We start from the raw sequence: 16,864 nt of genomic DNA on the forward strand, positions 1-16,864 counted from the left end.
TTAACACCTTTTCTTTATGTTCACCTTTATTTTCAAGATTACATACTTTGTTTTTAAGGCTTTCAAATCTATCTTCAAAGTAGTGTAATCTATTGGTGATGCTTTCCATTGAATTTTTAATTTGTTTTATTGAATCTTTCACTTCCAGGATTTCTGCTTGGTTCTTTTTTCAGGATCTCAATCTCTTTACTGAAGTGATCTTTCACTTCCTGTATTTTCTAATTTCACTCTGTACATCTTCTGTTTGCTCACTGATCATTTTATCTACAAATTTTCTAAATATGTTCTCTATCATTTCTTCCACTGTGGTGTCTATGGATTCAATTGTTGAAATGTTATGGATTTCTTGTGCTGTTTCTTCCCTTGTTTTTCATATTGCTCATATGCCTATCCATCTTTTCCACTTACCACTTCTTCTTTTAAGCAAAGGACTATTTCATGGGCTTATTTCTCTTAGGAGTCCTGTGTTGGGTGAACAACCAAGTATCAATAGTCTAGCTCAATGTGTGACCTCTGCTAATCACAGTGTCAGTACCTTTGAGAAAAGTCATTGAGTCCTATTTACTGCAATCACTTCAGAGCCAAGCCACATACTATTCAACCTATGAAAATCAAAACACTTGTAGATATTGTTCTCAAAATTTCCTCTAATCCAACTTATAAAGTTCTGGAGTAGGTAAAAAAAATTATCAACATATAGTAAAATTGCTATAACATTCTATGAGGGTTGAGAGTGACAAGAGAGAATGACTAGGCAAAAGAAAGAGAAAAAAAGAAAGAAAATATAGAAAGAGTGATACAGATCAAGGTAAAAAGGACATAGAAATGGATAAGATAGATTCAAGGAAGTAGAAGATAGTGTAAGAGGAAGAATGGGGAAAAAGAGGAGCAAGTATAAACCAGAGCTAAGGAAACAGAGATAAAAAGAATGATACCTATTAACACTTTTAAACCATTAGAAGAAATACATTCAAATAGGTTGGCTACTATGGTAACAACTATCAATTGAAACAAAGAGTGGTTTATATGGTCAAAGTTAATGTTACAGTTATTTATAGTAAACCATGCCAAGGTGAAAACAGTTCTTGTTGAATTTTGTTTTGGATTTCATTAGGGTTTGGACATTTTGAGGATGTTCATCAATCTTTGGTTTTAGATCTCTCTAGAAGTGCTGGAGTGCAGGATCCACTTCCCGAGTTACTATGAATCTTTTACTGGGGCCTGGGGCTGACTGCTCAGAGGGTACAGCGTTGTGTCTGTTGGTTTTTTTTTTTTTTTTTTTTTTTTTTTTTTTTTCTGTTTTGTGCTGGAGATCAGGATGTGGGGCTTTGGGTTATTGCTGTGGATCTCCTTGTACCAGCTCCCCTCCACAGGATCCTTTTCAAGGTGGTGTAGAGCCTGGTGGCTGCCTACAAGCACCATTCTGTGGTTGTGGGTTCTCCATGGGTGGTCTGTGGTCTAGAAGCGTTTCCCCTGGCCGACAGCTCGCTCGGGTACTGTCCTTACTACTGAGGAGGGCAACTCAGTTGGTTTGCCTGGCTTCTGTCTTCCACTGCTCCAGGTTGGGTATAGTGGGCATTATTTCCCTCTGCTGATTGTGGCTGAGGCAGTGACCAACCAGTATCCCACCAGTGCCTAGGGACTTGCCTGTTGTGGTCACAGGTCAGGCTGTGTGCTACAGCAATTCGCTGCCTTGGATCCAGGCAACTTTCTGCTTTGACCAACTTTCCACTGGTTATGATGATCTTGGTCCAAACACCTTCTCTTCAGGTTTCCTGGGACACATTCAATTTCTAAGCCTGGCCTTCTGCTGGCAGCTCCAACAATCTGTGGACAACGTTGTCATGTTGCTGGATATTCAGGCAGCTTCCCTCCTGGATGGGCCCTATGAAAACTGTAAACACAGTCAAAGGATGGCTCCTCTTGACTTCTTAGGACTTAGGCAATTTCCATTGTCTCTCCCCTGGCTTCAGTAGACAGCAAGGGCAGCAGTCCTAAGGTTTTCCTTTCTTCTGCTTTGGGCCCAGAATGCTTTCCTGTTTGGATCAGAGCTCTTGTTTCCTGCCTGTGACTTGTGGGCTGCCACTCCTCTCTGTCCTGGCTCCTGAAGGCACTGCTGGAGTGTTCCCTTTCTGCCTGAGGTTCTGTGTGGAAGGGCTGCACAGAGCTCTCCTTCTCTGCCTCAGCTCCTCCAGACACTGCATAGAGTGCTCCTTCCCTGCTGGAGTTCTGGGGACGCTGGTGGGACACTCTTTCCCTGCCTGGGCTTATGCAGAGGTTGGTGGGGCACCTCTTCCCTACCTGGGTTTTTGTGGAGCTTGCACAGGTGCTCCTTCCCTGACTGGTTCCTAGTCCCTGCCTGGGCTTTTGCAGAGGCTGCATGGAGCACTTGCTACCTGCTTGATTTCTGGGAAGCTGTGTGGGGTGCCCTTACCCCACCTGGGCTCTGACAGATGATTTAGCTCCCAGAGCTTGAAAGTCAAACACCATTCATACTCCTATGAATTCATATTTTTATGGTCTCATTCTTTTTGGGTTCTGATGTTTTACAACATACTCTGGTACGGGTCTTTTCTATTCCTTGTGCTGGGTACTTGAGGCCTTTTCCATCTGAAGTCACATTCCTTTAGATCTGGAAACATTTCTTGTACAATTTCCTCTGCTTCATTGTATTTGTTTTCTCTTTTGGGTAATCTTCTATTAATCAAATGTCAGACTACTAGGATTGATCCATCTTATCTCTTATTTTCAATCTCTGTCTTTTTGCTCTATTAATCAAATTCATCATCATCTTCCACTTCTTCCATTGAATTTCTACATATATACATTTTATATATATACATATTTATATATGCTAGGGATTGAACACAAGGTTTCACACATGCTGGGCAAGTGCTCTACCACTGAAATACACATATTCAGTCCCTTCTGTTGAATTCCTTGAATTTCTGCTTTTTTAAAGAAAAAACTTTCTGGGTGTTATGGCACACACCTGTAATCCCAGTGATTTGGGAGGCTGAGACAGGAGGATTGCAAGTTTGAGGCCAGCCTCAGCAAATTGGTGAGACCCTCAGCAACTTAGAACCTGTCCCAAAATAAAAAGGTGTGGGCATGTAGCTCACCAAAAATATTCTACTTTAAAATTTTTCTGTTTTATTAGTATTACTTTTTCATTGTGCCTCCTATCTTATTGCATAATTCCTTTTTCCTGTTTCATAACTATGGTCTTTATTATTTTTTGAGGATATTAGTTAAAACTGATTTGAATTATATTCCTGTTGTCTGCTTTGACTATATCTCTTCCAAGATCCTTTTTTAATGCTAGTTCTTATCTAGATCTTTCACATAAGAGTTGTTTCTTAAAAGTCTTATAATTTACCTAAGAGTGAGGTGTTTGTATTGCAGTAAAACACATGTCAATAGCTCTCTTTTTTGTTGCAGGCTGCTGATGTTAGTATGTGAATGAAGGATATTAGATTTTACTACTGGCATATGGGCAGGCCAGTGGGGAAAAAAGAAAACGTAGGATCTAATCATGCAATACATTGATTTTCACTTAATTTCTCTGTTTTCATAGAGGACTCCCTCCCAATATTGCCAGAGTCTGATGTCCCAGAGTTTCTCTTGTCTGACCTCTTTAGAGACTAATCCTCTATACTGCATGGAGAAGAGATACTTACCTGGCTGTGGAGTGAGGAAAGGGTTCTGTAGATCAAATTGTTCTTTTCAAAGATTTTCTGCCTATTTTTCTGCCAATTTTTACCTATATACCACACATGTCTCACTGTAGAAGGATTACGTTCCTACTTCTGGAGCCTTTAGTCTTGTGATGTGAAGTGGATTTATTCTTCCTGGCTTACCCTCCTTTCAGACTTGGTTTTTAGTTTTCTTTGGTCTTCCATCTACTTTGTTTTTCAAAATTTAGTTAACATCCCGAATCTACCATCATGTTCCCTAGTCTCTTGGTCTTTATAGATCATACCTTTTCATTTCTTTTACATCCTTTTACCGTTTTAGAAAGCAGCAATAAGACATGTAAATATTTAGTTTTCTATGTTTATATTAAGAAGTGTTTAAGATATATACCTCTGCCTTGCTTACTCAACTGGATTATGAAACTTTAAAAAAAATTTTTTAGTTTTAGACGGACACAATAGCTATTTTACTTTTTAATTATTATGTGGTGCTGAGAATCAAATCCAATGCCTTACACATGTTAGGCAAGTATTCTACCACTGAACTTCAACCACACCCACAGATTATGAACTTTTTAAGTGCAAGGATGATATTATTTTGAATAGTGGGACTCTGGCAGATATCTCCATATTTCTTGAATCTCAAAAAATGCCTTAAAAACAGAAATTATTTAATAGCCACAACTGAATGAATGTTGATTCATTAAAACATAGTAACCAACTATTTTTACTTACCTTAAATATTTTAAAACATTAAAAAATTTCCCATCCATTATTTTGTTTTATCTGCACCATCATCATTTAACACACATGAACAGTATTTAAATTATTGCTTAGATTGACTTAAGGTATTTTACCACATATTATGACTACTGCTGTGTACTCTCTACTATATCAACATGAAATTATTAGAGGTTGCCCAAATTTGCCATGGTTAGGTAGGCCTTTGTGTTTTTTAAAATGCTTTCTATTTCAGTTTTTGGTATCCCTTACTGTCAAAGTTTACAGGCTCATTTAAAATAATATTCCCACTCTGAAGTTTGGAGTCTCTAGGCATAGTTGGTCAACCTCTCCTTCTTTTATCGTAATACACACTTATTGCTATCATAGCACATACCACAGGATAAAACATATTTTGCATGTGATATCTGTCTATACGTTGAGTTCTTTTAGGATCTGGACTTTGTCTTATTCATATTGGTAGTACAATGTTTAGTACCTAGTGACCACCAAGTAATTTTTATTGGGTGAATAAACACCCCATTAATAACTTAAATGCTTACCATCACGTGGCAAGGTTTTCATTAACACAGAGTTTTCCTTCAGGTGGAGTCTTAACCCTATGTTTTCTAGAACATTTTGCAGGTCTTCATAGTTTATTTCTTTTCCTTAGAAAATAAAATATAATAAGTGCTCAAATTCCAAATGTAAATATCAACAAAAACAATTATTCCATGTAGCATTGCCTCCAAATACAGGATAAAAAGCAACAGAAACACTGAATGTTGTCTAATTACATAGAACTAGAAAGGGGATTAGAAAATAGAATTTATTTCTGGTTAAAAGGGAGCTCTTCAATTTGGGTAAGAACAAACAAGCATACCACACAGAAGCTTGGTGTAAATGAGCTAGTGTAATCATTCTGCCACCATGCAATGTTTGTCATATTCTTTTATTTTGCCTTAATTATGATTGTGTTCACAGATGTCATGTGTGCAATGTGCTTTGACATCTTACTATTAAAACAGAATAAGAAATTATATTATTAAAAAACAACAGAATATAAGAATTGGTATTTGGGCATTATTACACTGTAACCTTTTAAAAAAGATGTAGGTAACAACTTATTGCAATGATGAATAACAATTTACAGAGCATGTATTTTTAGTTGTGAATAGATTACCAGTAAAAATAGACACAATGGCAGGATCAATATGCAATGGAAAAGTTAACAAAAAGCACTTTAAAAATATTTTGTTATGTATTAGGAAATCATTTTCATTTTCCTTTCTAATCATTTCTTCTTACTCACCCAAAAATTCATTTACTTCATCCAGAAGTAAATTCACTTGAATTCTTCTTTCATCTAGAAGACAAGAGAAGACATGATTTAGGTATGTTCTTGCTATGGACTGAATTTATAACCTCCAAAATTCACATGTTGAAGCCCTAACCTCCTATGTGACTGTGTTTGGAGATAGCGTCTTTAGAGGTTAATTGGAGTTAATGAAGTCATAAGGGTAGGGAACTAATCTGATAAAAATGTAGCCTTAAGAGAACCTACTAGAAACTGAATATGCTGGGCTCTTGATCTTGGAACTTCCCAGTCTCCAGAAATGTGGGAAAATTAATATTTGTTTTTTAAGGCACCTGGTCTATGGCAGCCCAAGTAAACTAATAAGGTCCTCTCCTCTCCCCTCTTCCTTCTCCTGTCTCTTTTTTTGCAACTGGAGATGGAATCCAGTGGTGCTCTACCATTGAGCTATACCCCCAGTTTTTTATTTTTAATTTTGAGGCAGGGTCTTGCTAAATTGCCTAAGATGGACTTGAACTTGCAATCCTCTTGCCGCAGGCTCTTGAGCTGCTGGGATTACAGGTGTGTACCACCTGGCATCTAGAATTTTTTCTAATCAGAATTTTTATTTCCTTTCTAAGTACAAAGATAAAAAAAAAAACCAAAAGAAATCTAAACATTAACATATTTGTTATATTTAGTCAATTTTTTTTTTTTTTTTGGGTGTTGGGGATTGAACTCAGGGCCTTGTGCTTACAAGGCAAGCACTCTACTGACTGAGCTATCTCCCCAACCCCTATTTAGTCTATTTTTCTTGTATTGATTCCTCATCAGCATTTAAGATAAAGAGAAGGAATTATTTTCATTTCTTAATTTATCATATATTTGTTGGGCATGCCAAGCCCTGTTTTCAGTGAAGATATAACAGCAAAAAACATAAAGTCTCTGCTTTTGTGACAGCACCACTAATACCAAAGCAAACACTAGGTTATGAATAATTTCACCTCGGTAATAGAGTACTTGATTGAAACACAGAAATTTATTTCCTCCTAATTATTCAAAGTATTTTAAATATGTCTCTAGTTGTTCTTTAGTTCCTTTTAATTTATTGCTATATCTTTGTTTCTTTGGTTATATATTGAAACTCAGCTCTTGGTAACTTTTGCAGAGCAGAGACAAACTCCAGGAATGAGACATTCATTCAGCTGGACTGCCCTCTAGATAACTTAGGATAGGGCCATATTCCAATTCCAACAGGAGCTTTACATAATCTTGTGTTACCCAGTCATGAAAAAAGAATTAAAGATTGAACAAAAAGTAGGAGCCCACTTTTTTTGTCAAATAGAAAGTCTTATGATTTGAAGCATGATCAGTACATATTAGATAAGCTGTGGTAGTTTAGCACTTCTAGGATGCTTATCCAACTACTAAACAACATACAGCATTAACGAAAGACAATAAAGATGGTAAGATGCTTAAACAGAACATTTTGACCAAATTCTTTTGCTAAATATCATGCAAAAGATTGCTAACCCTAAGTCAACATGCCAATATATTTTCGTTATTGTAAACTTTAAAAAAAATAACTGTAGTGTGGCTGCTTATTTATAATAAAGATTTATGAGATCTGCTCCTACTCTACTTGAACACGGTCTTCAGGAAATGGAAGACTTAAATGATTCTAAAATTTGAGACCTACAAATGTATTAATTATAACTGTTAGATATATATTGTACATATTTTATAGTACAAGTAACATTTAACAATTTCTACTATTTTTTCTCTTCTTTTTGTTTATTGCTCTCTGAACTCTTTAATCATTTCATTCTCCCACTCCTCAAGCATTTTTAAAGAATACCTACTTTTTAAATTACTTGATCCCAACATTAACCACAATCTTGTTTTGGTACTTTCTGGCACAGGAACCTTTGGTAGCAGTGATATAAGCAACTATTGACATTTTATCTAAGGTTAATTTTTTTTTCATTATACTCTTTATTGACATTTAAGGGTGAGTAATGTGGCAATTTGCTGCAGGATCCATGTCATGGAGCCATCTTAATGCTCAGTCTGTTACACATGAATTTCTTTTTGCTATTTCAAACACAATGGTCCAAAACTTATCTAAGGTCAAATTAAGAGATATTTCCATTCTTCAAGATTGGTCTTGTATGCTTCTGATTTTTTACATGAAGGTAACAAGGATACTAGAGATATTCCCATAGGGAAATACAATTTTGAAATGCTCACCATCAATTGGCAGGTGGTCACACAGTTCCTCAATTTCTTCATTCTCAAGTGAGTATCCTAAAGTTTCAAGAGCATCATCTATTTTATCGACATTGATCTTTCCTCCTTAAGAAGGAAGGGGATAAAAATAAAGGAAATTTGTATTTACGATGAAGAGGGAAAAAAATGCTTGCTTTTATCAATCAATCAACACAAACGAAGTAAAAAGCAGCAGTACCATAAGTTCTTGCAGTGAACAAAAGTATCACTTGGAAGTTAGGAAGACAAAAATTCTCCATTATCAAAGTTTTAGGAAATACTACTATAGTAATTCTAGGGTACTTATCAGAAGGAAGAGAGGAGTAGGCAAGACCGATTAATTATAGCAGAAGACAGCCTAACCCCAAATTTATTACACATAAGTAAGATTTGAAATTTGCCTCAGTGACAAAATAGTGTAGTCTGTTATGTCAAATGTAAAATAATAAGAAGCCAACTCATAATTTAAAGAATGTACTAATACAATTAGAAATGTAATCATTGAGAAATGATTCTAGACAAGTATACACAAAAGCTTGAAGATCTTAGTTTTATCTTCCTCACTCACTTCTAGAAGTCTTCACTGCATCAATCAATCTCTTCTTAAATACCCTTTTATTATCTGTAAGATAAAGGTAAATTAATTCACAAAGAAGTAGAAATTTGGAAAGACAGTAATGTTTAACTAATTATAAATTTTTATTAATTTTCTTATTTATAACCCAAAGATGGGCACAAGGAAAGTAATACGAGTCTTAGGGTTAGCCATTCTTTCTCTGGCATTTGACGTACTGTCAGTAGAACTCTAACATATTGAAACATAGATATTTTCCTTTCATTTTTTAAAAAATATATAGTTTTGGTACTGGGGATTGAACATAGGGGTGCTTTTATCACAGAGGTATATATCCCCATATCTTTTTTATTTTTATTTTTTTGATACAAGGTCTCACTAAGTTGCTGAGGCTGGCCTTGAACCTATGATCCTTCTGCCTTAGCTTCCAGAGTTGCTGGGATTACAAGCATGGGCCACCACACCTGGCTTTCTCTTTTATTTCTTTCTAAGTGGTACCTTCTTTCCTTTTTGTAAATCTGATTATCATCTTTTCTGTCTTTAGCTTTGGGCTTGTCATAGATACTAGGTCCAACATTTAAAACTGTCCATAATAGCAGTACCCCAAAGAGACCATTATTTCCAAATTTTAAGATGTAAATGGTAAGGACAGGATCTTTTATGACAGAATTGACTCTTTTCACACTTACTTTTCTCATTATTATTATGTTTTATTTATTTATTTTGCAGTACTTGGAAGTGAACCTATAGCCTCATCTGTGCTAGGCAAGCACTCTACTATTGAGCCAGCCCTTTTCTCTTAATTTTTAATGGGATATTAAACAGTTTTGCTTCTAGAACTTTATGTTCATAACTCAGAAGCCCAAGACCATCTGAAGTTGACTGCAATATCTGAAATGCTTACCATCCAATGGCACTGTCTCCAGTAGTGCCTTGTTTTCATCCTTTGTTAATTCAATACCTACTTTCTCCAGATAAAGTTGTGTGTTACTGGCATTAATCTTATCACCTTTAAAAAGATGGGAAATGTGATAAGTGGACATTTTCATATATAATGATCCTATATTAAGAAAATGATGTTAAAACACTATATGTAAGAGTTATAATCGCAGAAAAACAAGGACATGATGAGGCTAATCTAGCTTGGAGCATTGCAAGAAGGAGCTAAAAATAGAACATGTTTCCTTTAAACATGGTGAAAAGAATGCTGTTCTTTGTGTTCTAAAAATAATTGGGGAAAGCCAGCCAGACTATAATAAATGAACTTCTTAAAAAATTGATATTTCTAAAAATGTACGTAATAAGAAACCCATCCATATTTTTAAAAGCAAACATGTCATCAGCTCACTGTAAAATAAGGCTATGTGCCATTTATGGTATACTGGAATTACAATTTAAAAAAATATATACACATACAACAAAGAATCTTCATCTTATATCTTTTAATTACTTCTCACTTACCAGAAAATAAATTGACTGTACTCATCAAGGAATTCAGTGAAACTTTTCTATCATCTAAAATACAAAGAATAAATCAGATATGGGAAAAATTTTTTTATTTCTATTAGAATGGGATCACTTTTTTCTTGTAAAATTTTCTAAGGTGTCTTTACTTTAATAGGTGATATTTGTTGATTTTTGAATCTTTTTTTCTGGTACCAGGGATTGAACCCAAGGCTTAATCACTGGGCCATGTCCCCAGCCCTTTTTACTTTATTATTATTATTTTTTATTTTGAGGAGAGTCTCACTAAGTTTCTTAGAGCCTTGCTAAGTTGCTGAGGCTGGTTTTGAACCTGCCATCCTTCTGCCTCAGCTTCCTGAGCTGCTGGGATTAGAGGCATATGCCACCATGCCCACCCTTGAATTTTTAAAAAAATAATCAATTATATTACAGAATTCTAAAGAATAACATGTTTTAACATGTTAAATTATATCTTAAATTCTTCTTCTGAATGGTCATTTTGATGTAAAAAATTCTTTTGGGTCTAGATGAACGGTTTCAATTTGAAATCACTTATCCTTTATTTCAAACCCATCTGACTTTTGCCTCGTATTTGTTCAATGAAAACAGGATCCTCTCCATTTGTACATGACTTGTCAAACAATTCCAGACCTTTTTACCTTCACCCTTGTTTTTTCAATCTTTGACATTTTCCCACACTTATTTCAACAATTTTCATTGTTTTTCTCTAAAGTGTTTGTTTTTCTAGCTAAATCTATATCCTCCAGTTCCCTTACCAGTCCTCTGTCAATATTGAGATGAATAATCAGAAGTCATATTTTCATCTTTGAGGATTGTAACTCTAAAGTACTTTATTTCTTCTTACTTTGTGAGTGAAACTGAGCAAAAATAATCTCTGATAGTCTACAAGAAGACTTCCAAGATTCTTCTGAAAGGAAGTAGTTAGTGATAAAAGAAATACTCACCATCGACTTTCAAATGGTCCCAAAGGTCTTTCATTTCGTTTTGTTCTAGTCTATAGTTCATGCCTTCCAGAATGGTTTCTAGTTTATTTTCAAAAACCTTCCCTCCTTAAGAAAGAGATGAAATAATAAAAATATTATTATGCTTAAAATTTCAAAAAGGTGCTTATTTCTACACACCAAATCCTAGGGGAGGGACAAAAACAAAGTCACAATGCAGACATTCGAGGAGAACACAAAACCCAGATGGCAGGAGATGGGGGTGGGGTGGTGAGGAAAAGAACATTTCCTTATATGTGTTATAAGATATGCTGCTAAAATTTTTAGTAGGTGTGTGAAGCAAAGAAAATGAAAAGGTTTATAAGTTCTTCATTTATTTTTCATAGTGGAGAGATATAGCAGAAACAACAGCCATAATTGTGGCTACCAAGTTTGGAACCTATTGTAAAGTAAATTGTCTCTACAAATTTAGTGTTTATCAGAGCTTGAACTAACAATCATATGGGAGGGGGATAAAAAGATCAATAAACTGTTAAGTATAGTGGTTAGGGGTCTAAATCCCCACTTCTCCCCAGTTCAAACTGTGACCTGAGGTAAGTGAATCAACATCTCTCATTTGTGAAATGTTGACAATAAAAGTACCTACTTAATAGAATTTCTGTGAGAATTAAATAAGTTAATAGATGTGTGTAGAATAGTGCATGGAACAACACTTAATAGAAAAAAAGTGCTGTACGCTGTGGCGCATGCCCATAATCTCAGTGACAAAGGAGGCTGAGACAGTAGGATCACTAGTTCAAAGCTAGTCTCATCAAGTTAGTTAGGCCCTAAGAACTTTAGAGAGAATCTGTCTCAAAGTAAAAAAAGGGCTGGGGTTGTGGCTTAGGGAAAGCACCCCTGGGTTCAATCCCCAGTACACACACACACACACACACACACACACACACACACACAAAAGGGAGCTATCATTAACTTTTGAAAAGGAAAAACAAGCTTAAAAGATCTCAGTTTTACTTGACTTATATTTGTCACTCACTGTGGAAAGTCTTTAAACCATCTAGCAATCGATTGTTATACACCTTTCCATCAGCTGTAATAGAAAATCATAATTGTTGTCACAGAGAAAGTGATACGTCCATAACAACAGCATAGGTTTTTATATGAAGACAATAATCTCACATGCTTTGCCTCATAGATTTATCCAATTTCTCATCCACACAGCCTTCTCTTCCGAGCTTTAAGAATAAAGTGAAGAAGTAGAGATATTTCTAAATTTATCCTTGTACTATGCTGAAACTTTCTCTCTGATTTGACCCTTATTACTCAGTTGTTATGACCTGACCTCTCTTCTTACCCTCCTTCTCTTTATGCTTTAGGACTGTCAGACATTCTAAAGACAGTATTCTAAGTTAAAAATGTTAGTTAGTTAAATTTTGTTCACTAATGGATTTTTAAAATTTATTCATTTATGAAGTTTGTAAGCTCAATCTCAATGGAGTAAGCTCCACTCTCTACAATATCTCCATGAAGACAAGGACTTTTGTCTTTAACCTCAGCACCTAAGAAGAAATCAATATGTTGAATATAAATAAACAGGTAATAAATGTTTAATGGTTCTAAACTTCCCCCAGTAATACATATACTTAAACCAAGTTTCCTTGAAGACCAGAACAATTAGAAATGCTCACAAGTCTTTGGCAGAGTTTTTAGTAGCTCCCAGCGCTCCTTAGGTGTGAGTTCTATCCCCAGAGTTTTCAAAACACTACCCACTTCGTTTACATCAGTCTTGGGCCCTTTGAATAAATAGAGGTGATGACTGGTGAAAAATTTTAGAATAACAAATGATTTTAAACTGTGAATGCCAACTAAGTTTATAGGATTAAATGGTCAAAATTCTGAGTCAAGATTCTAAGGGGATGTCAGAAACAATACTCAATTTCCTAATTCTAGAGAGAAAAATTCTTTTTGAATGTTCTAATAATTGGATAAATCAACACTCTGAAATGGAGGTTGCAGAATGGTATAGCATGACTATTTTATAAATAACTATATAAATAAAACTATAAAAATAGATAATGTCCATATTACTTTTTTGCCTATATGATAAGTTATCCCTAAAAAGATTTATGATAATAAAGATTTATGATAATGTACTATCTTACCAATTATTGTGGCAACCTATACTTTGGATATTTAGTCAATGGGAAAGTGATGTGCATTATTGAAAATCTAAAAAATACAGGGCATTATACCAAGATTTAATAATTTAGCTTTTTTTTTTTTTCAAAAAGCATATGACTCAAAATCAATATGGATCACTAGAAAATAGGCATTATTCAAAAATTAATAAGTCAATGTCAGTATGATGGGAATACAGTACTTAAAAGTATAACAGAAAAAGCATTAGAATGTTGCTATTCAAAATAATTTTCCCCTGTAACCTTTCACTCACCTGTAAATAATTTCACATTTTCCATCAACTTATTCAGATTAATCATACTTTCATCTGTAAAATAAGGTACAAAGGAGATGCAGCAGTTACAACTCAGACCTAGAAAACCTGTTAGAAGAATTTTATTGTGACATTAAAACACTGAAATGTAGGTTTACCCTGATTTCTTCTTTAAATGCACTGATTTTCATCCCCAGATGAACATGGGGATGCTCTATAGCATTCTATATTTCTTAATAGCATTCTGTTTCTTTTTCACAGGTTAAAAAAACTAACCTTTTTTTTTTTTTTTTTTTTTTTTTTTTTTATAAATGAACATGTTTTAAAATGTTAACTCCATATTATCATCCCCTAGCTAAGAGCTGGAACTGACACAACTGATACAACCCTGGCCCAGCTGGCTAATCAGCAACTATAGCTGCTTCACTCCTAAAAGTGCTTACTTTTTCTGGGAGGACATGACCTCTCACCCTTCATGAGAAATCTGCTGGCACTGGCAATCAAAGTGCCCACACTGTCCTGGCCACTTGGGCCTGTGATTCAAACTAGCCTTGACCGATTCCTAAGACTCTGAATCATGAAAAAAATGATGTAAGGTGATTCTAAGATTACCCTGATGAAACTTGATTAGTTGCTGTGATTATCTGGGTCCTTTGATGCTGCCTTGGTGTTGCCCTTCCCCTTTCTGGTTTTTCGACTATTTATTTGATTCTGTGAATCACTCCAAGGCTTTCTAAATTTTTCTTTTGAGCTCACGGTGGCTACATTTAGTTTCTTTTGCTTATAACCAGAGGACCTTAATCCCAAGAACAATCTTTGATTTTTTTCCTTTTGATTGATTTTTTAAGAATCCAAGTGTTGGGACTAGCTATTAGTTAGGGCATCATAGAACATGTATACTGATAGGAGTAGGTTACCTAAGCTATACCAGCCAATCACCAATCTATAAAAAATAGGAACCATGAATGGGGAACTTTTTATTCTAGATTTGATTTAAGTGGCTTATAAATACAGGCAACTCTCCTCTTTAGCAGGTAAGAATGGAGAAGATTAAAATCTGACTTTAAAGTATGGCTATATATTTGGGTCAGTCTCAGTCTATGATTTGGTCCTTCAGGAAGCAGTTCAACTTAGTCTCAACTTCTTATGATATCAGCAAGGAGCTTTAAATAATTTCAGCTTGAGTACATGAAAAAATGCTCAGCATTACTGATCAGAAGGGAAATGCAAATCAAACCACACTTAAATATCAGCTCATCCCAGTTAAAATGTCTATTATCAAAAGGAATACACGATAACAAACATTGACGAGGATGCAGAGAAAGGGGGGCTCTCATACACCATTGGTGGGAATGTAAATTAGTACAGACATTATGGAAAAAAGTATGGAAATTCCTTGAAAAACTAGAAATAGAATTACCATATGATCCAGCAATTCCACTACTGGGTACATATCCAAAGGAAGGGAATCTATATGATGAAGAGATTTCTACATTCTCAAGTTCATTGCAACTCTGATCACAATGGGGAAGATATGGAATCAGCTTGTGTCTATTGATGAATGTGTGGATAAAGAAAATGTGGCATATATAACAACAGAATATCATTCAGTCATAAAAAGAATGAAATAATGTCATCTTTAGCAACATGGATGGAACTGGAGGACATGTGTGAAATGAAATAAGTCAGGTAGATCAAGACAAATATATGATCTCACTAATATGTGGAATCTAAAAAGGCTGATCTCATAGAAATAGGGGGTAACAATGATGTACCTTATTGTACCTTGCAATTATGAAATTCATCTGGAAGAATAAGAAACCCAGAATAGCTAAAGCAATCCTCAGTAGAAAGAGGGAAGCAGGGGGTATTGCAATACCAGAACTTCAACTATAATACAAAGCAATAGTAACAAAAACAGCACGGTATTGGTACCAAAATAGAAAGGTAGATCAATGGTACAGAATAGAGGACACAGACACAAACCCAAATAAATACAATTTTCTCATACTAGACAAAGGGGCCAAAAATATGCAATGGAGAAAAGATAGCCTCTTCAACAAATGGTGCTGGGAGAATTGGAAATCCATATGCAACAGAATGAAACTAAACCCATATCTCTCACCATGCACGAAACTCAACTCAAAATGGATCAAGGACCTCGGAATCAGACCAGAGACCCTGCAGATTATAGAAGAAAAAGTAGGTCCAGATCTTCGACATGTCGGCTTAGGACCAGACTTCCTCAACAGGACTCCCATAGCACAAGAAATAAAAGCAAGAATCAATAACTGGGATAGATTCAAACTAAAAAGCTTTCTCTTAGCAAAGGAAACTATCAGCAATGTGAAGAAAGAGCCTACAGAGTGGGAGAATCTTGGCCAATCATACTTCGGATAGAGCACCAATTCCAGAATCTATAAAGAACTCAAAAAACTCTACACCAAGAATGCAAATAATCCAATCGACTAATAATCCAATGGGTAAGGAAATGAATAGACACTTCACTGAAGAAGATGTACAAGCAATCAACAGATATATGAAAAAATGTTCAACATCTCTAGTAATAAGAGAAATGCAAATCAAAACTACCCTAAGATTTCATCTCACCCCAATTAGAACGGCGATTATCAAGAACACAAGCAACCATAGGTGTTGGCGAGGATGTGGGGAAAAAGGTACACTCATACATTGCTGGTGGGGTTGCAAATTAGTGCAGCCACTCTGGAAAGCAGTATGGAGATATTTCAGAAAGCTTGGAATGGAACCACCATTTGACCCAGCTATCCCACTCCTTGGCCTATACCCAAGGGGCTTAAAATCAGCATACTACAGAGATACAGCCACATCAATATTCATTGCTGCTCAATTCACCATAGCCAGATTGTGGAACCAACCTAGATGCCCTTCAATTGATGAATGGATAAAGAAACTGTGGCATATATATACACAATGGAATATTACTCAGCCATAAAGCATGATAAAATTATGGCATTTGCAGGCAAATGGATGAAACTGGAGAATAAGTGAGATAAGCCAATCTCAAAAAACCAAAGGACGAATGATCTCGCTGATAAGCGGATGATGACATATAATGGGGGGGGGGGTGGGAGGGGTTAGCGTTAGGATTAGGGTTAGGATTAGGGTTAAGGAGAAGGGCAAGAATGGAGGAAGGAAGGACTGTATAGAGGGAAAAGAGGGGTGGAAGGGGTCGGGGGAAGGAAAAACAATAACAGAATGAATCAAACAACATTACCCTGTGTAAATTTGTGATGACACAAATGGTATGCCTTGGCTCCATGTATAAACAGAGAAACAACATGTATCCCATTTGTTAACAATAAAAAAAAAAAGAAAAAAGAAAAGAAAGAAAGAAAGAAAAGAAAAGAAAAGAAAAGAAAAGAAAAGAAAAGAAAGCATAAAAGGAGAGTCCCG

General features: G+C 35.4%; 1 protein-coding gene across 1 annotated transcript in view; it reads right to left on the reverse strand.

The window, feature by feature from the left end:
• The window catches only part of EFCAB3 (EF-hand calcium binding domain 3), a 483,726-nt gene that overhangs the window by 103,668 nt on the left and 363,194 nt on the right, over positions 1 to 16,864 (reverse strand). Inside the window, exons 84-93 of the mRNA XM_079134930.1 lie at positions 13,430 to 13,483; positions 12,666 to 12,770; positions 12,014 to 12,067; positions 10,981 to 11,085; positions 10,013 to 10,066; positions 9,456 to 9,560; positions 8,546 to 8,599; positions 7,960 to 8,064; positions 5,728 to 5,781; positions 4,979 to 5,083 (exon numbers count right to left, since the gene is read on the reverse strand). Coding sequence (XP_078991056.1) covers positions 4,979 to 5,083; positions 5,728 to 5,781; positions 7,960 to 8,064; positions 8,546 to 8,599; positions 9,456 to 9,560; positions 10,013 to 10,066; positions 10,981 to 11,085; positions 12,014 to 12,067; positions 12,666 to 12,770; positions 13,430 to 13,483 — 795 coding nt within the window. The remainder of the gene's footprint in view (positions 1 to 4,978; positions 5,084 to 5,727; positions 5,782 to 7,959; positions 8,065 to 8,545; positions 8,600 to 9,455; positions 9,561 to 10,012; positions 10,067 to 10,980; positions 11,086 to 12,013; positions 12,068 to 12,665; positions 12,771 to 13,429; positions 13,484 to 16,864) is intronic.

This window comes from Sciurus vulgaris (genome assembly GCF_902686455.1).
Source record: "Sciurus vulgaris genome assembly, chromosome: 3".
Classification (NCBI taxonomy): Eukaryota; Metazoa; Chordata; class Mammalia; order Rodentia; family Sciuridae; genus Sciurus; species Sciurus vulgaris.